Below are 16,402 nucleotides of genomic sequence, written 5' to 3' on the forward strand. Positions count from 1 at the left end.
CTACAGAAGTCTTGTGCATGCTGCATCCCCCGTTCGCCGTCGTCAGCCCTGAACCAGCTCGGCGGGAGGGAGGGCCTAATTTACCTCACCCGCCGTCTCTCGCATGCACATGACCAACGAGCTGGAGGTGTCACGGCACACACTGCCTGAAACCCGTGTTTGAGCTTTGCTTCCTGCTACGTTTGCCTCTTGCAAGACCGGCCCTGGTTGGAACTTTGACCTGGACGGCCTTCCAGAGCCTCCCGGTGCCTCTCTCTAAGAGACAATCTCCAGAGAAGACCGCGCTCGTTGTCGCCGGAGTTGAACCCCCCCCCCCTCATCCCTCCCCCCTCATCCTCCCCCACCGTACACTTACACTCACATCTGACAACCCTCCCCGCTCATCACGATCCGGCCCCCTCCCCCCTCTTCACCGAGACACAAGTGCGCCCTCACCGTCTCACCGATCAGCCAAATTTTCACCCCGCGTCACATCGCCAGCCGCTCCACATTGTTGCTGCATCGCTTGCCTTCCCCCCTGCCCCCTCTCTGTAGGGGCATATCGCGGTGAACCGAAGCAGGGCTACCATGAACCGCTTTGCGCGCCGCCGGCTGTATGACTACGAATACGGCCCCGGCCCCGGCCCCGCTGACGGCCGCGGCGCGTGGGACCCGCGCACCTTGTTTGGCGTCGACAGCAGCGACGGCATGGACGGGGACGAGGAGGAGGACCTGCGCGTGAGCCGCTTTCGCCGCGCATCGCGCCGCCGGCGCCCGTCGGCCAGCGTCATCGGCATCGGCGACTACGGCGACTTTGACGGGATCGACGGCGGCGGCCGCGCGCCAAGGAGAGCCCGGCCTGGCACGCGGAGCAGAGACAGGATCAGGGACCCGGACGCGGGCCGAGCCGACGACGACTGGCTCCGGGACGACGCCCGCGTGGCAGAGTACCACAGCGACCCCCACCACCAGCGTTCCGACCGCGCCGCCAGGGTCCGTCGTTCTCCCCTTGACGTTCCGTACGGCCTTCCTCCTGCCGACGAGCTCTATGCTCACCGTCGGCGGCAGCGCCCGGAGAGGCCGTCCGTGTCGCCTCCGCCCCCTCCCCCGATCGCCCGTCCTCACCTCCTCTTGACGGACCGGCCCGGCACCAGCGCCGGCCTGGCCGAAAAGGATCACCTGCGGCGGCGGCTACAGCCCGACCGCCACCGCCACCGCTCCCGCTCCCGCTCCCGCTCCCGGCCTCGTTCTCATTCTGATCTCTCTCGTCCTTCGCGATCTCACCACAGCTTGTCTGCCGACAATGATTACGACGACGACGATGACGACGATGGCAACGACGACAGCTCGTCCGGGGGGGAGCCGGGCCGCGATCCTTACCAGAACCGCCGCCTGCTTGACAAGTACGGCCGCCGCGAGGGTCTGGCGCGCCACGATTCTGGAGTCGGCGACCTGGAGAGCGGCCTGGACGACGGCCTCGGCCGCGCGTGGCCCCCGCCCAGCACCAGCACCCACGTCAACATCGACCGCATGCTTCCCGCTCCGCTCCCTCCCGTGGCCGATGGGCCTCCTCTGGCCTCGTGCCACCGGTCCGTGGCCATCCGCTCCCGTCCCGGCCACGGCCAGCTCGCGCCTCGCTCCGTCCCCCCCTCGCCGCCGTCGGGGCCCACCATCCTCGCCCTCCCTCCCCCGCCCGGCAGCACCTCCGGGTATTACCGCCACGAGCGCCTCAGCTTGTCGGACCCGAGGCTAGGAACCCGCTGGGGCTCGCCGCCGCGCGAGCTCGAATGGAAGCCTCGGCCCGCGTCGCGCAACGCGTCCCGCGAGCGGGAATATCACCGCATCCACCTTCGTCCGCAGGCGCCGCACCACCACGCTCTGCTCCCGGGCGGCATCGAGGACGTGCGGGAGGAGGATCTGAGGGCCAGGCTGGGGGGCGTGGAAAAGGAGAGGCTGGCGAACCCGAGGCTTCCTTCGGCAGGCGACCCGCAGCCCCCGAACGGCCTCCGGAGGAGGAGCAGGAGGAGCAAGACGAGGAGCGAGAGCCGCGATGGGGTTGGGAACGGGGCGGGAGGCGAGGCGGCGGCCGGGGCCAGAGCAGCTTCGTACGTCCATGTCCATCCCCACCCTTTCGACGCTCGCACGCGTCCACATGTCGCAAGCAAGGACAAAGCACGGATTGGCGTTTTTGTAGGGCAGAAGCTAACGAACCGCAGCCAGCACCGGCCCCCGCACCCCCAATACACCCAAGTCCACGCCCTCATCCTCACGTGGTCGTTTCACGACCTGCGCGCCGAGGATTACACGGCGCCGCCGGCCGAGGACTACGTGTCGCTCGAGGAGGAGACGGCGCGTCTGCGGGCGACGCTCGAGAGCTACGGCTACGTCGTGCACGAGTTCTTGATCCCCATGCACCGCTCGCTCGAGACCCTCAAGGCCGAGCTCAAGCGGTTTCTGCGCTACGCGGCGGACGATACGCTGCTGATTGTGTACTATCACGGGCACGGAGCCTTGGATGAGGCCAACGAGCTGATCTTTACCAGGTGGGTAACCCCTTTTGAGTTGTTTCTTTGGCATTGGTCTCTCATGTTTTACTCTACCCCATCTACGATGGGTCGAGAGGGGTCTCTGGCTCGCTCGCTCGCTCGCTCGCTTCCTCCCTCTTCCGGTTATCATTCAGGCCAGGAGAGAAACGGCCAACTGACCGAGATGCGCCACCCTTCTCGCAGCCACGATCACCCTCCCAACGCCGAATGGGCCAAGGCGGCCGCTGCCGAGCTCTACGCGGCGCTCCTCACGGGCGACGCGTGCCACACCCACGGCCGGCCCGACCGCTATCAAGAACTGCTCAAGAAATAGTCCGTAGCGTTTCTCTTGTCTCTCTCTTCTCTGTCTCCACCGCCTCCAGCAGCAGGGCAGCGGCTGACCCCTCCATCCAGCGAACGCTACCGGCCGGTATCCTCCATCAAATGGACCTCGATCCGCAACCCCATCCTCTCGGCCCCCTGCGACGTGCTGCTCATCCTCGACTGCTGCGCCGCGGGCGCCGCGGGCCTCCCGTCCCAGGAGGAGCTGGACGAGTACGCCAACGCCAACGGCACCCCGAGCGCCAGCGGGTCCTCGCGCCCCTACACCAAGCACCTCTTCGCCGCCTGCGGCTTCGAGTCGAGCACCAGCGACTACATGACGACGGCGCTCTGCGAGGTGCTGGGCGAGCGGATGCCTCCCGCCGCGCTGCCCGCCGCCTCCTTCTCGTCCGTGCCCGAGCCCTCCGGGTCCCGCTCCCGTTCTCGCTCCCGTTCCCGTTCCTGCTCCCGCTCCCGCTCTCGCTCCCGCTCCCGCTCCCGAGCTCCCCGATCCAGACCCTCCTCCCGCGTCCGCACCCCGGGCCGTTCTCAATCGCAACTTCGCCGCTCATCCACCGACGCAAACTCTCTGCTACCAGCAGCAGCAACAGCAGGAGCAGCAGCAGCCCTCCACGCCAACGACTGCGGTGGCTGCGGCGGCGGCGGCGGCGGTCATAACCCCGCTGCTACAACCGCCACCGCTAGTGGTAGTAGTAGAAACGCCAACGCCAACAGCAACGCCAACAGCAACGCCAACGCCAACGGCAGCGTCAACATCAACATCCACATGACCGCCTACCCATCCGCGACGGCGGCGACGGCGGCGGCGGCGAGCCGCCCCGCGCAGCCGAGCTCCTGCCTCACGACCAAGCGTCTCCACCAGCTCGTCGAGCACAAGCTCCAGAAGCGCTCCGTCGGGTCCCAGCCCATCTTCAAGCAGCTCCTGCCGCTGGACCCGGAGCAGTACGTGACGCTGCCCAACCTGCGGCGGTGGCGCGAGGACGTGGCGTCTCGCCCGCCGGCTTCTGCTGCGGCTGCTGCTGCTGCGGCTGCTCAGCAGGAGCCGGGGGATGCGAGCGCCGACGTGGGCGTGAGCGTGAACGTGGATGGGCTGGCGGAACGGATGGGGGGAGGGAGGGGGAGGCGGGGGTACGGGCGTTCGTAAAGAAGGCCCCCCGGGGGGGGAAGGGATCGGGCTTGGTTTGCTGCTTGCTTCGACGATGACGGCGGCAGCGGGTTAGGCTTTTCTTTCGGTTTCTGGGGAAGCTTGCGGTGGTTAGTCCGGGGGAAACGGCAAGGAGGAGGGTACCAAGGGCCATGAAATGAAATGAAATGAAAACAAGGGCAATCATGGGTGTGTTATGGGTGTGTAGGGATGGATGGCCGACCTCTTGATGATGTGGCGTTCTGGTTCAAAGCCGTCCAAGGCTCAAGATGCACCGGCCGGAGGGCTACATTTCCTCATCCTATGTAGTAAGCTATGAAATGGTCTAGATGGATGGACATACCCCTCTCTCCCGGGTGTCTATTGCGGAGCAGGGAGGTACCCCAACCAAACCAAAAGGCAAACGCTCATCTCTCTGGGTTTCTCTCCTGTCTCTTCTTGCTTCTTCTTCTTCTTTTCCTCCTCCTTTTCCTCCGGCTCCTCGCCAAGCGTCGGCCATGCCGCAAGACAGATGCCAACACCATGCCAAACCGTGGCAGGTATTCAACCCCATCCATCCCCCCAGCCGTCTGATGTACGCACAGACGCAAACACAAGCAACAACAACTACAACGTTAACCATCAACACCACACCCGTCGCGGCAAGGCAGACGAACACGACAAGGGAGAAGTCCGAGGAGAGGGGAAAAGCAACGCTTCACCTATGCATCCGAAAGCGGGGGGAAAGAAGAAAAGCCTGCAGCAACAACAAACTCAGACACAACAGAGTATATACGCCTCTATCCCAGTCCCATCATCATCAAACCCGGTGTTTGTAAATGTCCATGACCGTGACCGTGACCGTGACCGTGATCATCAGCGTTGCCTTCCCATCGCCCGCAATGAACTAATAACCACCATGCTCGTGCAGCCCAGAGCCCCGCTCCGCCCCGCCCGGTCCAGTCCAGAGATGCATCCATCCGCTCCGAGGCTCCCATCCGTGCACGATGCGCCCAAAACGCCGCTGCTACCGCCACCCAGTGGTGAAAATGAAAAAGAAAGAAAAAGAAAAAAACCGAGCCAGCATAGATCTCCGTCCCATCCCATCCAGGCGCGCAAAAGAGAAGCGCGAGAGGTATCGTCGAGAGGACAGCTTCCATGCCCTCTCCAACAAAACACGTCGACCGAGAAGAGTGCGGTGTGAAATGGTGCGGTCCAGAGAGCCTTCCCTTCCCTTCCCTTCCCTGCAAAACACCGCCAGAGCAGAGCGCGGAGGGCAGGGCTGAAATCATGCGGGTCCAAGAAACTCCCGGGAGGAGGACTGTCGGCCTCGAAAGAAACCCGCCGTTGACCCCAAAAAGATCGGATTTGTTGCTATCGAGCCCGGCCCTGGCGAGAGAAAAGAGAAAACTGCCCGTCAACGCGTTTCTCGCATGTCGAAAAAGAGCAAACCCCTTGCTTTTAGACGAACAGGCCGACCCAGTTGCTCTTGGAGTTGACGTCCGAGGTGCAGCTGTCCACGGCGCAGAGGATCTTGCGGCTGTTGGGGCCGTTCTCGCGCCGGAAGGAGGGGGTCTTTGCGGTGTTCTTGCGGCCGTCGTAGCATTCCTTGCAGTAGACCTGGTTTGGGGGGGAGAGAAAGAAACGTAAGCATGATGACCAAAGCAGGAAGCGATGGGAATGCTGGTGGTGATGGTGGTGGTGGTGTTGGTAGTAGGAGGAGGAGGAGAAAAAGAAAGAGGAGGAGGCCCGGCAAAAACAAGGACGATTCTTGCTCGGCCGGCAAAAGAGAAGCAGAAAACAACAAAAGGCAAAAACAAAATACTCACATGACCACACTCCTTCAGGGCCCAGAAATGGTGCTCCTCAAAATCCTTCCGGTTGCGCTGCTTCTTGACTCGCGGGGTGTTGGAACCGCCCTGGCCGCCGTCCGGATCGTACTTGAGCTCCTGGTCGCAGCCGGCGCAAATCACCACCTGGTCCGCGACGCCCGTGTCGCGGGTGAAGCCTAGGCGGGGAGCCGGCGGGGGCACGTGGCGAGGCTTCGGAGCGGGGGCCGGCGGGCCGTAGCCGCGATAGTTGAGGTTGGGAACGTTGTTGCCGAGCGGGTTGTCCATGTTGGCGTCGTCGCCGAGGCCGCCGAGGCCGCCGAGAAATTGGATTTCGAGGTCCGGATGGCGGCCGAAGCCGAGCTGTCGTACGAGTTCGAAACCCGAAAGAATGTTGGCGAAACCGGCCAGTCGGGCGCCGAATCCGGCGGGTGGGTCGTGGCGATTCCGAAGGTTGTGATGTTGCGAACGCTGAGAACGACGAGGCGGGTGGGGGTTGTGGTTGTGGTTGTGACCGTGGGGTTCGCGGCGCGGAAGCTGAATCGGCTGCGGAGGGGCTTCGGGCGAATCGTCCATGGTGAGATCGATCACATTGGCTGGATTTCCGAGGATGCTTCCGTCGCTGCGGGCCAGGGACGGGGTTCGCTGAAGGCTCGCGGGTCGGCGGCGCGGGTTCCTCCCGGGAGGCGCCTGGGCCGGAGCGGCGGCCGCGGCAGGTCTGGGGCCGTCGACGATCTGCGGTTCATCGTGGTCCGACTCGGCCGTCAAGTCGATCACCTCGGGCTGCGGCGGTTGGACCCGGGGAAGCGTCAGGTGGAAGGCTGCGGCCCGCACAGGCTGCACCTCCACCTCCACGAGCTCGTCGACCACGAGCTCTTGGGAGCGGCGATCGCCTTGACGCGATCCTTGACGCGGCGGCATGCTTAGTCGCCGTTGTTGTTGTTGCTGTTGTTGCTGCTGCTGCTGCTGCTGCTGTTGCTGGCGAGCGTTTGCGCGCTGATTCTCCCTGGCGAGAGCCGCCTCTGCACGTCGGTGAGCCTCGAGATTATCGAGAAGATGCAGCCCGTGGTCCCTGCGGACTTCTTCGTGCAGGTTGTCGATGAAATCCACCGCGTTGACGTGGCGACGGCGAAATTGGTCGAGGACTTCTTCGAGGGAGGCGGAGAAATTGCGAAGGTTGCGGTGGAAGTTGTCGGCCTCGGCATCGCCAAAGTCGAAATAGCCGTCTTCGTCGTTCCACAGCAGGTTTTGGGCGTCGTAGGGGAAACGCGCCCGCCGAGCGGGGTGCTCCGGGTCGTCGGGTTCCTGCTCCTCTTCCTCGGAATCCTCGTCTTCGTGTTCGTCTTCGTCTTCGTCTTCGTCCTCCTCTTCCTCTTCTTCTTCTTCTTCCTCGTCGTCAAGGTCGATTGGCTCGTGCTGGAGCTCCTCTTCTTCGTCCGTAACGTACTCGGGGCTTTCGTACTCGTCCAGGCCGTCAAAGTCGTCTAGCTCCAGGTCGTCCAGGTCGTGGTTGACGTCGGAGTCGCCGACGTCCATCGCGTCCGATGCTTCGTGGGGGGCCCTGGCTGCACGCTCGTTGGTGTCGGACCGAGCCTCGTCGAGGTCAAAGTCGGTGTCAAAGGCATCCGAGGGGAGGCCTTCCAGCTCGGGGTGACGACTGGCCATGTGTTGTTGGCTTTGATGCCCCGGCTGCGCGCTCGATCGGTGGGTGCTGCTGCTGCTGCCTCGGGCGGCTTTGTTGAGCGCGGGCAGGCGGGCGCTAACCGAGCATGCCAGCCCGCGAGGCCGTGATGCTCAACGACGGACAAACGCCGAGACAGCCACGGACAAAAAGTGTGGACGGCTCCCGTCGCGACAGGGTCGGAGATGGAACAGCCAGCAAAGAAAGGAGGCTCGGTGTGATGGTCGTTGGGGGCTGTTGTTTGGCTTTGTTGGTATTTTTTTTTGTTTTGGTTTGTTTTGTTTTTTGGAAAGAGAGAAAGGACCCAGGCGAGCGAGAGAGAGAGAAGAGAGGGGTTTGGGGTGAATCACGCGAGGGCGAAAGAGGGAGACGCGGGATGCTCGGGATTGGGACCGGGGGGGTTCCGAAAGTGCACACGTCGAGGTGAAGGCTTTCTCTCCTGTGCTATGCAGGTCGGCTCCGAGGAAGGGTGTTGGCCGAGAGGGGCCCGGTGAAGTGGTTTGTTGTTGAGGGGATGGACCTAGTGAGAGAGAGGGCGTGGGAGGTGTGGGCGATGGAGGGAAGAGGTGAAAGTGGATGTGTGATTGTGGATGCTGTGGCTCCGGGGGCGGCCATTCAGCGGTTTTTTGGGGGGGGGGGGGGGGTACGTACCTATCACCACCAACCACCACCCCTGCACGAGACCGTGACCGTGACCTGAACCGTGACAGCTCCCGTCTGAGAGAGGCCCTGAGAGAGAAATCCCATGGACCCTGCAAGGTTGCCCAGATTCGCCACTTTTCCCGCCTGATGGAAGCAAAGGGAAAAAAAAAAAAAAAAAAAAAAAAAAGCACTGGGCCTTCCTGCCTGCAGAATGAACGGGAAACGGGAATCGCTCAGGGAAGTAGGTCGGCCATTCATTCACATCCCTCGCTCAAAGTAGCAGCATCCAGGCAGAGACAGAGAGAGAGAGAGAGAGAGAGAGAGAGAGAGAGAGAGAGAGAGAGAGAGAGAGAGACGACATTCACAGTAACGGAAGTATTATCAACGTTACAAAGTTACACAATAATACCTAACTACTAGCACCAAGAAAATAAAAACCATCCAACCTTCAACCCTTCCAACAACAGGCCCCACATTTCCCTCCCGCTCCCTATCCTATTTCGGCAACTCATCCCAGGCAGACACGCCCACCAAGAAACAACATGGAAGGCAAATAACAACAACAATGCAACCAGACAGCCGAACCCTGACACCGCAGCAACAGCAGCCTTATGTTCCCGAGGCCGAAATCAGGCGTCCCTTTGAGCTTCGTGGCAGTTCCATCTGGTAGAATGCCTGTGGTGAGGTCGGATGCGTGTATCTGCCTGCCTCCCTGCCTCCCTGCCTCCCTATACTCTGTACCTACTAATTACCTAACTGCTGTGTATGTCACCTACCTGTCACCAACCAGGCAGGCAGCCTCGGATCCGAATGTCGGATGTTGGATGTCGGATGTCGGATGTCGGATGATGAACACAAACATTGAGAGGAGAGAAGAAACAAAAGAGAGCAGGGAGGTATTATCAATCGGATTGTTTTGAGGGGATGGGGAGGCTTGCCAGCAGCAGCAGCAGCAGCAGCAGCAGCAACAGCATAGAGACACAACAAGCAAACGATTTGAGAAAAAAAAAAAAAAAAGATCAAGCCCCGTCCATTATATTACACACCTCACTCCCATTCGCTCGCTCCCTCACTCCTCCTTGGCCCCCAGCACCGAAACCACGCCCTCCCGGCTCACCACCACCAACCTCTTGGCCTCGTCGCCCCACCGCAGCGCCACCGCCGAGCTGCTCGTGCGCAGCGGCTCCGACCACTGCTTGCTGCTCTTGGTGTACATCTGCACCGTGACCCCCTGGCTGCCCGCCGTGGCCAGGTACTGGCCCGTGTAGTCCCAGGCGAGCCCCAGGGCCTCGCCCGTGGCGAGCTCGCGGGCCCGGGCCGCGTCGCCCGACTTGCGCAGGTCAAAGATGACCGTCGTCGCCTGGCCCTTGCCCGACGCGGCGAACCAGAAGCCGTTCTCGGAAAACACGAGCGCCTGGACCGGCGAGCCGAGCGCAAAGGACTCGGCCTGCTCGCCCGTGGCCGTCTGGAAGATCTTGATGGAGCCGGCTTGCGTGCCGGCGCCAAAGAGGTTGCCGTCGGGGTGGAAGGCGCAGGCGGTGAGGGCTGGCGACCGGCAGAAGGTCGGTTAGCATGGCGAGGATGGTTGTAGAGGAGGAAAAAAAAAAAAAAGAACGTACCAGCATCGGTGTACACCCTCGACACCTTCTCGAGCGTCTCGAGGTCGTACAAGACGTAGCTCTTGTCCACGCCCACCGACGCCAGGATCCGGCCGCCGGGGTGCACCGCCAGGCCCGTCACGGCGCCGGCGTGCGTGGCGAACGAGGCCGTCTCGTGCCCGCCGTCCAGCACCTTGACGGCGCCCTTGGCCGTGCCGACGATGACCTTGCTGCCCGTCCACGCCGTGGCCGTGACGGGCTCGCCCACGTCGAGCGTCCGCTCCACCTTGTTCGCCGGCACCGAGTAGACGTCGAGCTTGCCGTCCAGGCCGCCGACGGCCGCGTAGTCGGACTCGGTGTCGAGGGAGGAGGCCTGGGCGACGTTGAGGTCGGCGTAGGCGACCTGCTGCAGCGCGGCCACCTGGTCGGCGGTCGCCCAGCCCGAGGGGACGGGGCGCTTCTTGCGGCCCTTCATGAACCTGGGAGCCGCGTCAGCCTTGGCAGGAAACGACGCTGGGGGGAAGAAAAGCAAGAGGAGGGGGGACGCACTGCTGCTGCAGCTCGTTGACGTGCTGAACGAGGTGCTCGGGCAGGCCCTCGTTGTCCACGGCCATGGCGTCGCCGTTGGACGCCGAGGGGCCGGCGGCGGTCGGGGCGACGGTGATCTTGGCCAGGGCATCGCGAGCCTCGTCGCGCTCCTTGGTCAGGCGGGCGATGACGCGGATGGCGGCGTCGTGCTGGTACAGGGCGGTGGCGAGCTCCTCGCGCGTGCGGGCCAGCTGCTCGCGCGTGTTGTACGTCTCGAGGACCAGGGCGTCCCACTCGTCCTGGAAGGCCTTGAGCAGCGACGGGAGCGAGGTGAAGTTGGGCGGGCGCGGGCGCACGACGCGGCTCGTCTTGAGCGGGAGCAGGTCTTCGGGGTCGAGCTCCTCGTCGGTGCCGGGCTCTTTGCCGTTCTCCTCGATGTACTTGAGGATGAGGCGCTTTTCGAAGACGGTGCCTGGGGAGAAACGAGGTGCGCATGTCAGCCGGCCTGTGCCTGTGCGAGGAGGTGGAGGTGGTGGATGGAGGTGCGACAGCAGCAGCGCCAAGCGACCGCGACAAGAGACGGCGACAGCGAGAGCGATGGCCATGGCGATGGCGATGGGGGGATCCAAAACGTACCCGTCTTCTTGGAGACAACGGGCTCCTCGGGAACCTCTCCTGAAACTGCATTGTGCATTGGACGGTTAGCCAGGTGCTCCCTTCATCAAGACGGCCATGCAAACCGAGCTGAGGAGGAGTAAACGTACTGGCGCACAACATGGCGGTCAATGGTGATGCCGTTCGGGATGCCGGCAAGGTTGGGGGGAGGGGAGGTCCAGTTCCTGTTTGGGATGCGACTTTGAAGCTCCAACTTTTTGGAGCCATGGCAGCTTTCCCAGCAGGTCCCTGTCGCGCGTCTCACGCACGACGCACGAGCCCCAGGCAGCGTTTCGGTCCGTCCCCCCCCCCCCCCTTGGGCCAGCCAATGAGACGAGACGCGTTGTGGGGCTCTCTCTACTCCGAACCTACTATATGTCTACTAGAGTAGTAGTATACTAGTAGTACGCACTATTACACAGTATACGTGCTTCCAGTGTGCTGTAACAACTCCTGTTTTTTTCTTTCTTGTTTCCTTTTTCACCTAGACTCGTATCTTTTTTTTTTCCTTTCTCTCTCTCTCTCTCCCTCTCTGTCTCTCTTGGCTCCAGGGCTCTCAACACGGTAATAAGCAACCGTGTTGGATGGGTAGGTAGGTAGGTAGGTACAAGTAACATCATGGACTCGGACCGTGTTTCCATCTGGCGCTTCGCTTCTTTCGCTCTCGTTGGCGGTAGCTTTCGGTGGACGGCGGTTTGCATGCATGTAACTACCACATCAATGTGCCATGACTACCGATGCGCGCCACGATCCATGACGCTCTCACCACGTCGCTCGCTCCTCCTCTTCGGCCGCATGCACCGTGATGCGGCCGCTCATGACCACGACGGCGCTGCCTCCCAGATGCACCTCGGCGATCTCGTCGTCTTGGCCGCCGTCGTCTCGTCCCTCCCGCAGCGCTACGGACACGAACATCTCGCTCTGCCTCCCCATCTCGACGCCCTGGGTGATGGCCACCTGGGTCCCCCGGCCCTGGAGCGCGAGGTGGCTCGCCAGCGCGCACGCGGCGCTGCCCGTCGCCGGGTCCTCGAAGCCGGGCTCCACCATGCGCGCCCGGATCGTCTGGGCCCCGTCGGCCTCCCCCGTGCGCACGTAGTAGTACCGGCTGACGAACCCGTGCGCCCACGGCCCGTCGTCCAGCAGGCCCTCGACCTCATCGAAGCGGATTCGCTTGGCCGTCGTCACCCGGGCGAGCTGCTCCACGCCCGGCAGCTCCACGAGCACGAACGCCATGCCGCGGACGATGCTCACCGCCGGCGCCTCCCGCTCCCGCCTCTGGATCGTCGGGTCGTCCGACAGCCCCCGGAGGATCGCCGTCGCCGTCGCCGTTGCCGTCGCGTCCGAGGAGGTCGACGGCGCCGCGAGGAGGTCGCCGAGCGTCCTGCGGTGGACGTGCACGGCGTGCGGGATGGAGGCGCGCACCCCGGGCCGGCCGCGGACCAGGCGCGGCTCGATGCGGATCGGCCCGGACTTGGTCTGCAGCGTGTCGACGTGGGTCCAGCCGAGGTGCCGGAGCACCAGGAACGCCGACCCGACGGTCGGGTGCCCCGCGAACGGCAGCTCCTCCTCGGGGGTGAAGATGTCGATCTGCCGGGCCGTCACGCCGCGGTCCGGCTCCTCGTCGAGCGTGTGCAGGAACACCGTCTCGGACAGGTTGAACTCGCGCGCGATGCGCTGCTTGGCGTCCTGGCTCAGCCGGCTCCGCGCCGCGGCCGGCACCAGCACCACGGCCAGCGGGTTGCCGAGGAACCGCTGGTCCGTGAAGACGTCGAGCGTCACAAAGTCGAGCTGAAGGGCGTCGCGGCCGGCGGTGGTCATTGTGAAGGGTTGGTTTCTCGCGGCAGCGCTAGCGCGAGCGGCTGACGGGCGAGTCGACGAGCGTGCTGGGAAACGGCCGGCCCTGATCTCCTCCTCGTCCGCGGAGAGCCGCGGTCGTCTCTATATAGGTACGCCGGAGTCCAAGACCCCCCCCCCCCCCCCCCCCCCCCCCATTGCAAGAACGGACCCTGGCTTGGCGTGATGACGCATCGTGGTATGACTGTTGCGGCGGCAGTGCTGTAATTGGTCGCAAGCGTCGGGGGGAACGCCGGAGGGGCTCTCTTGCGACGTAATGCGACGTTCGGATCCAATTGGCCCCGAAAGGCGCGAAATCAACCGGTCAGCATCAAGGAGGCAGCGCCGTGAAGCATGTGGTGGCTGCTATTGTTGCTGCTGCAGGTTCCTGGCGGAGCGGAGCGTGAGCGGAGCGTGAGCGGTAGATGGTAGGGAAATCCATGATGCGATCTAACAGCCAACGAAATATAAATTCCTCGAGCAACACGAGATAGACGAGACAGGAACCGTAGAAAACAGCAACGATGCACCAAGCACGCCGGCAGTAAGAGAGAGACAGAGAGAAAGATCGGATGGCATAAAACCGAGCGTCAAGCGGGGGTGTCAGGCTGGGTGGGCTCCGGGAGGAGTCATACATGCATAGCATAGCAATAACAGCTTCTCTCGGGCCAGCACCACCCCTCTCCCAACTCTCGGGAAACAAACGACGCCGAGTTCCGACGTCAAGAACCCGCTCGCTGGTCGGCCGCAGCCCTGCCACCCCATGCCTCGTCGCCGACGTGGCCGGGGCCCGCTCCCCCATCGAACCCTCTTCCCCTCAAGCATACACGTAACAAAACTCTCCCCCCAGCCCTCCCAGCTGCTCGTTCAGATCCATCAGCTTGGCCGGCGGCGCCGTCCAGCCCAGATCCACCACCTCGTCCCAGATGCTCTGGCGCTTCTGCTTCTTGTGCCCGCCGTGCCCGCCGTGCCCGCCGGGGGGTGGCGGCGCGACGTTGCCGTAGCCCGGAACGGCGTTGACGCGGTTGTCCGGGTCCTGCATCTGCCAGATCCACCAGACGCGGTCGAGCATGGCGTGGTGCAGGTAGAAGGCGGGGTCGCCGGGGGAGGCGTAAAAGTCCTGGCGGGTTGTTGAGGGTTGGGTCAGCCGGGCACGGTTCGGCGGCGCGGTGGCGAGGATCGGCCGGCGACTTGCAAGCCGAGGCAAGGCTTGCAAGGCGGCGGCGACGACACGGAGATGAAAGCCAAAGAAAAAAAGAAAAGAAAAAAAAGAAAGAAAAAAAAGAAAAGAAAAGAAAAGAAAAAGAAAAAAGAAATATAAAGGAAAAAAAGAGAAAAAAAGGAAAAAAAGAGAAAAAAAGGAAAAAAAGAGAAAAAAAGGAAAAAAAGAGAAAAAAAAAGAGGAAAAAAGAGGAAAAAAAGGAAGAAAGAAAAAAAAGGAAAAAAGAGAAAAGAAAAAAAGGAATGAAAAAGAAAAAAAAAGGAAAAGAAAAGAAAAAGAAAAGAAAAAAAAACACTTACACCCCCCGGATCCCCCCCGATGATGTAATGCCCTGCAATGTGGATGCCCCAGGGGTACGGATCGCCCTCGAGCAGCGGCTGGCCCAGGTAGCGGCCGTAGAAGCCGTCGATGGTGGGGTTGTCGACGATGGTGCTGAGGGTGTAGTTGACGCGAGCGCCGGCGGCCGAGAACTTGTTGACGTCGCGGCGGAGACAGCGCGGGTTGGAGCCGAGCCCGTCGCGCCGCGGGTTCGGGGGTATGTCCTGGACCACGGTGGATCCGGGGCCGAGGGAGACGACCATGCTTGGAGGAGCGGTTAGGGCATTTCAATCAAATCGAGATGGCCGGCAACCAACCCCTCGTGAACCCCCGTGCAAAAGAACCAAAGGATGCCGGCGCGAGGGGGGGGTGGAACGCCGCCACTTACTCCTTGAACGGCCCCGTCGTGACGCACCCGCCGCCGCCCGCCGGGGGGATGAGGTCGTACGGCGCCGGAAACGGCGTGTAAATCCCCGGATACTCATGAGGCTCGCCGTTGCCGCCCAAGCTCGTGTCGCTCCCGTCGAACAGGGGCGAGTGGATGGGGTCATCGGCGTAGCGTTCGTAATTCATGTACTGTTTTGTTGTTTTGTTGTCAACGTCGGCGTTTCTCCTGGGGCCTCTTCCTTCTCACGAGCGAGCCCCTCCTTACCGGCTGATACCCCGTATACCCGCACTCCTCGCGCAAGGCCTTCTCGTACGCCCAAATGTAGTAGCGGTGCGCGGCGAGCAGGTTCGGCTCGCTGTGCAGCGTGGCCGTCAGGATCATGTGGGTGGCCACAAAGTCGTCGAAGCGGCTCAGGGCCCCTGGGACCTGGCCCTCGGGCACCAGGGAAGGCTTGGACTGCAGGCAGAGCACGGCGCGTATGTACTCCCTGCGTTCGTCGGGGGTGAGGTCGCTCCTGGGAGCGGGGGAGAGGAGGAACGGCTTGGGTCAACCCCTGGACGGAGGGAAAAAAAAAAAAAAAAAGGTCAGAGAGGAGGACGGGAGGCGCTTACCACTCCTTCCTGACGGCGGCGTTCTCGAGCGTGCAGTTGTTGGTGCTGCCGGCGCGCCGGGCCACCCAGACGGCGACCTTGGGCATGGTGGCCACGAGAAGCATGTCGACGGCGTCCGGAGGATAGTTGGGGTTGCTAACGTCGGATGGGTTAGACACGGGCACCGGACAGGTTGGGGCCGACGAGACGGCTCACGCACGGCTTAAACTCCCATTTCCTCCTCTCGACAGGCCCGGCCCATGTCACGGCGAGAAGGGCGAAGAGGCTCAGGAGGGTCTTGACGGATGTCATGTCGACCAGGTTGCTAGGTTGCACGCGGGGAAGAAGCTGGTGACGAGCGGTGGGCGGCTTCAACAAAAAGGAAAAGGAGAGACCTCTGTTTATAGCCCACGGCCATGTTGGTTCGACGCCTCCTGCTGGCACTCCAAAGTCCAAGAGACCTCCCTCTCCCCCCTCCCCCCCGGCCATGCTCTTACTCATGGACAGTCCATCGGCTGTAGATACTTCTCATCGCACATGGTGGTTGATATTGAAGTCCAAAATCACGGCCAATCGCAAGCCACCTGTGGTCAGCAGGATATGAGCATCTCGTGGCCTCATGCGCCCCGTCTGACGCCGATCCAGGTTCGGGGCGCGTCCAAGGTGCACGACAGCACGACAGAAGAGCAAGTTTCGGCCGGGACCAATGGAGGAGAGGGAATCGTGCAGGCTGGCGAGACATCTAGACGCCCGTGATGTCGAGCCGTTGCAGCGTAGCCGTGGTGGGCGGGATCCCTCCGGGAGGTCAGAGCGGAGAGGGCCAGGAGAGCCTGCGGAACACGGCTTGCTACGAGGCTGGAAAAGCGACCGCCTTGGCCACCGTAGGAACCGTGCATGACACTGCATACATGACAATGCTGCCGGCAAGCGGAAGGGGATATAGCCGGAGGTTGGCTCGGGCTTGTGGTGCCAGGTATCGTCAGCAAAGCGGTTGTAGCGATGCTATCGCCAGGGTGACACAAGTTGCGGGTCCAACGAAGCCTTCCGCGGCGGGGTGTGATCCTGTACTTGGTGTGGTATCGACATGGCTTGCGTAACCATGAGAAGCAAAAAAAGGGTAAAATCTCATCGGGATGTGAAAAGGGGGCAA

General features: G+C 62.6%; 5 protein-coding genes across 5 annotated transcripts; 1 reads left to right on the top strand and 4 right to left on the bottom strand.

The window, feature by feature from the left end:
* Nucleotides 1–567: 567 nt before the first annotated feature.
* On the top strand, nt 568–3,990 carry VTJ83DRAFT_1384 (uncharacterized protein; the record flags this gene model as incomplete). The annotated part of the gene is made up of 4 exons (XM_071007537.1): nt 568–2,084; nt 2,196–2,522; nt 2,709–2,837; nt 2,919–3,990. 4 exons carry the CDS (start codon nt 568–570, stop codon nt 3,988–3,990), a joined length of 3,045 nt encoding a protein of 1,014 aa, XP_070870737.1.
* Nucleotides 3,991–5,430: 1,440 nt separating this feature from the next.
* VTJ83DRAFT_1385 (uncharacterized protein) lies at nt 5,431–7,463 on the bottom strand (the record flags this gene model as incomplete). Its single annotated transcript, XM_071007538.1, has 2 exons — nt 5,431–5,589; nt 5,799–7,463. 2 exons carry the CDS (start codon nt 7,461–7,463, stop codon nt 5,431–5,433), a joined length of 1,824 nt encoding a protein of 607 aa, XP_070870738.1.
* Nucleotides 7,464–9,190: 1,727 nt separating this feature from the next.
* On the bottom strand, nt 9,191–11,024 carry VTJ83DRAFT_1386 (uncharacterized protein; the record flags this gene model as incomplete). The annotated part of the gene is made up of 5 exons (XM_071007539.1): nt 9,191–9,666; nt 9,741–10,198; nt 10,269–10,719; nt 10,884–10,928; nt 11,012–11,024. 5 exons carry the CDS (start codon nt 11,022–11,024, stop codon nt 9,191–9,193), a joined length of 1,443 nt encoding a protein of 480 aa, XP_070870739.1.
* A 639-nt stretch (nt 11,025–11,663) lies between these two features.
* On the bottom strand, nt 11,664–12,719 carry VTJ83DRAFT_1387 (uncharacterized protein; the record flags this gene model as incomplete). Its single annotated transcript, XM_071007540.1, has 1 exon — nt 11,664–12,719. The coding sequence occupies one exon, from the start codon at nt 12,717–12,719 to the stop codon at nt 11,664–11,666; it is 1,056 nt and encodes a 351-aa protein (XP_070870740.1).
* An 832-nt stretch (nt 12,720–13,551) lies between these two features.
* Nucleotides 13,552–15,753, bottom strand: VTJ83DRAFT_1388 (uncharacterized protein; the record flags this gene model as incomplete). The annotated part of the gene is made up of 6 exons (XM_071007541.1): nt 13,552–13,854; nt 14,256–14,538; nt 14,663–14,850; nt 14,927–15,176; nt 15,274–15,408; nt 15,473–15,753. The coding sequence occupies 6 exons, from the start codon at nt 15,751–15,753 to the stop codon at nt 13,552–13,554; spliced, it is 1,440 nt and encodes a 479-aa protein (XP_070870741.1).
* Nucleotides 15,754–16,402: the final 649 nt, after the last annotated feature.

This window comes from Remersonia thermophila, chromosome 1, assembly GCF_042764415.1.
Source record: "Remersonia thermophila strain ATCC 22073 chromosome 1, whole genome shotgun sequence".
Classification (NCBI taxonomy): Eukaryota; Fungi; Ascomycota; class Sordariomycetes; order Sordariales; family Chaetomiaceae; genus Remersonia; species Remersonia thermophila.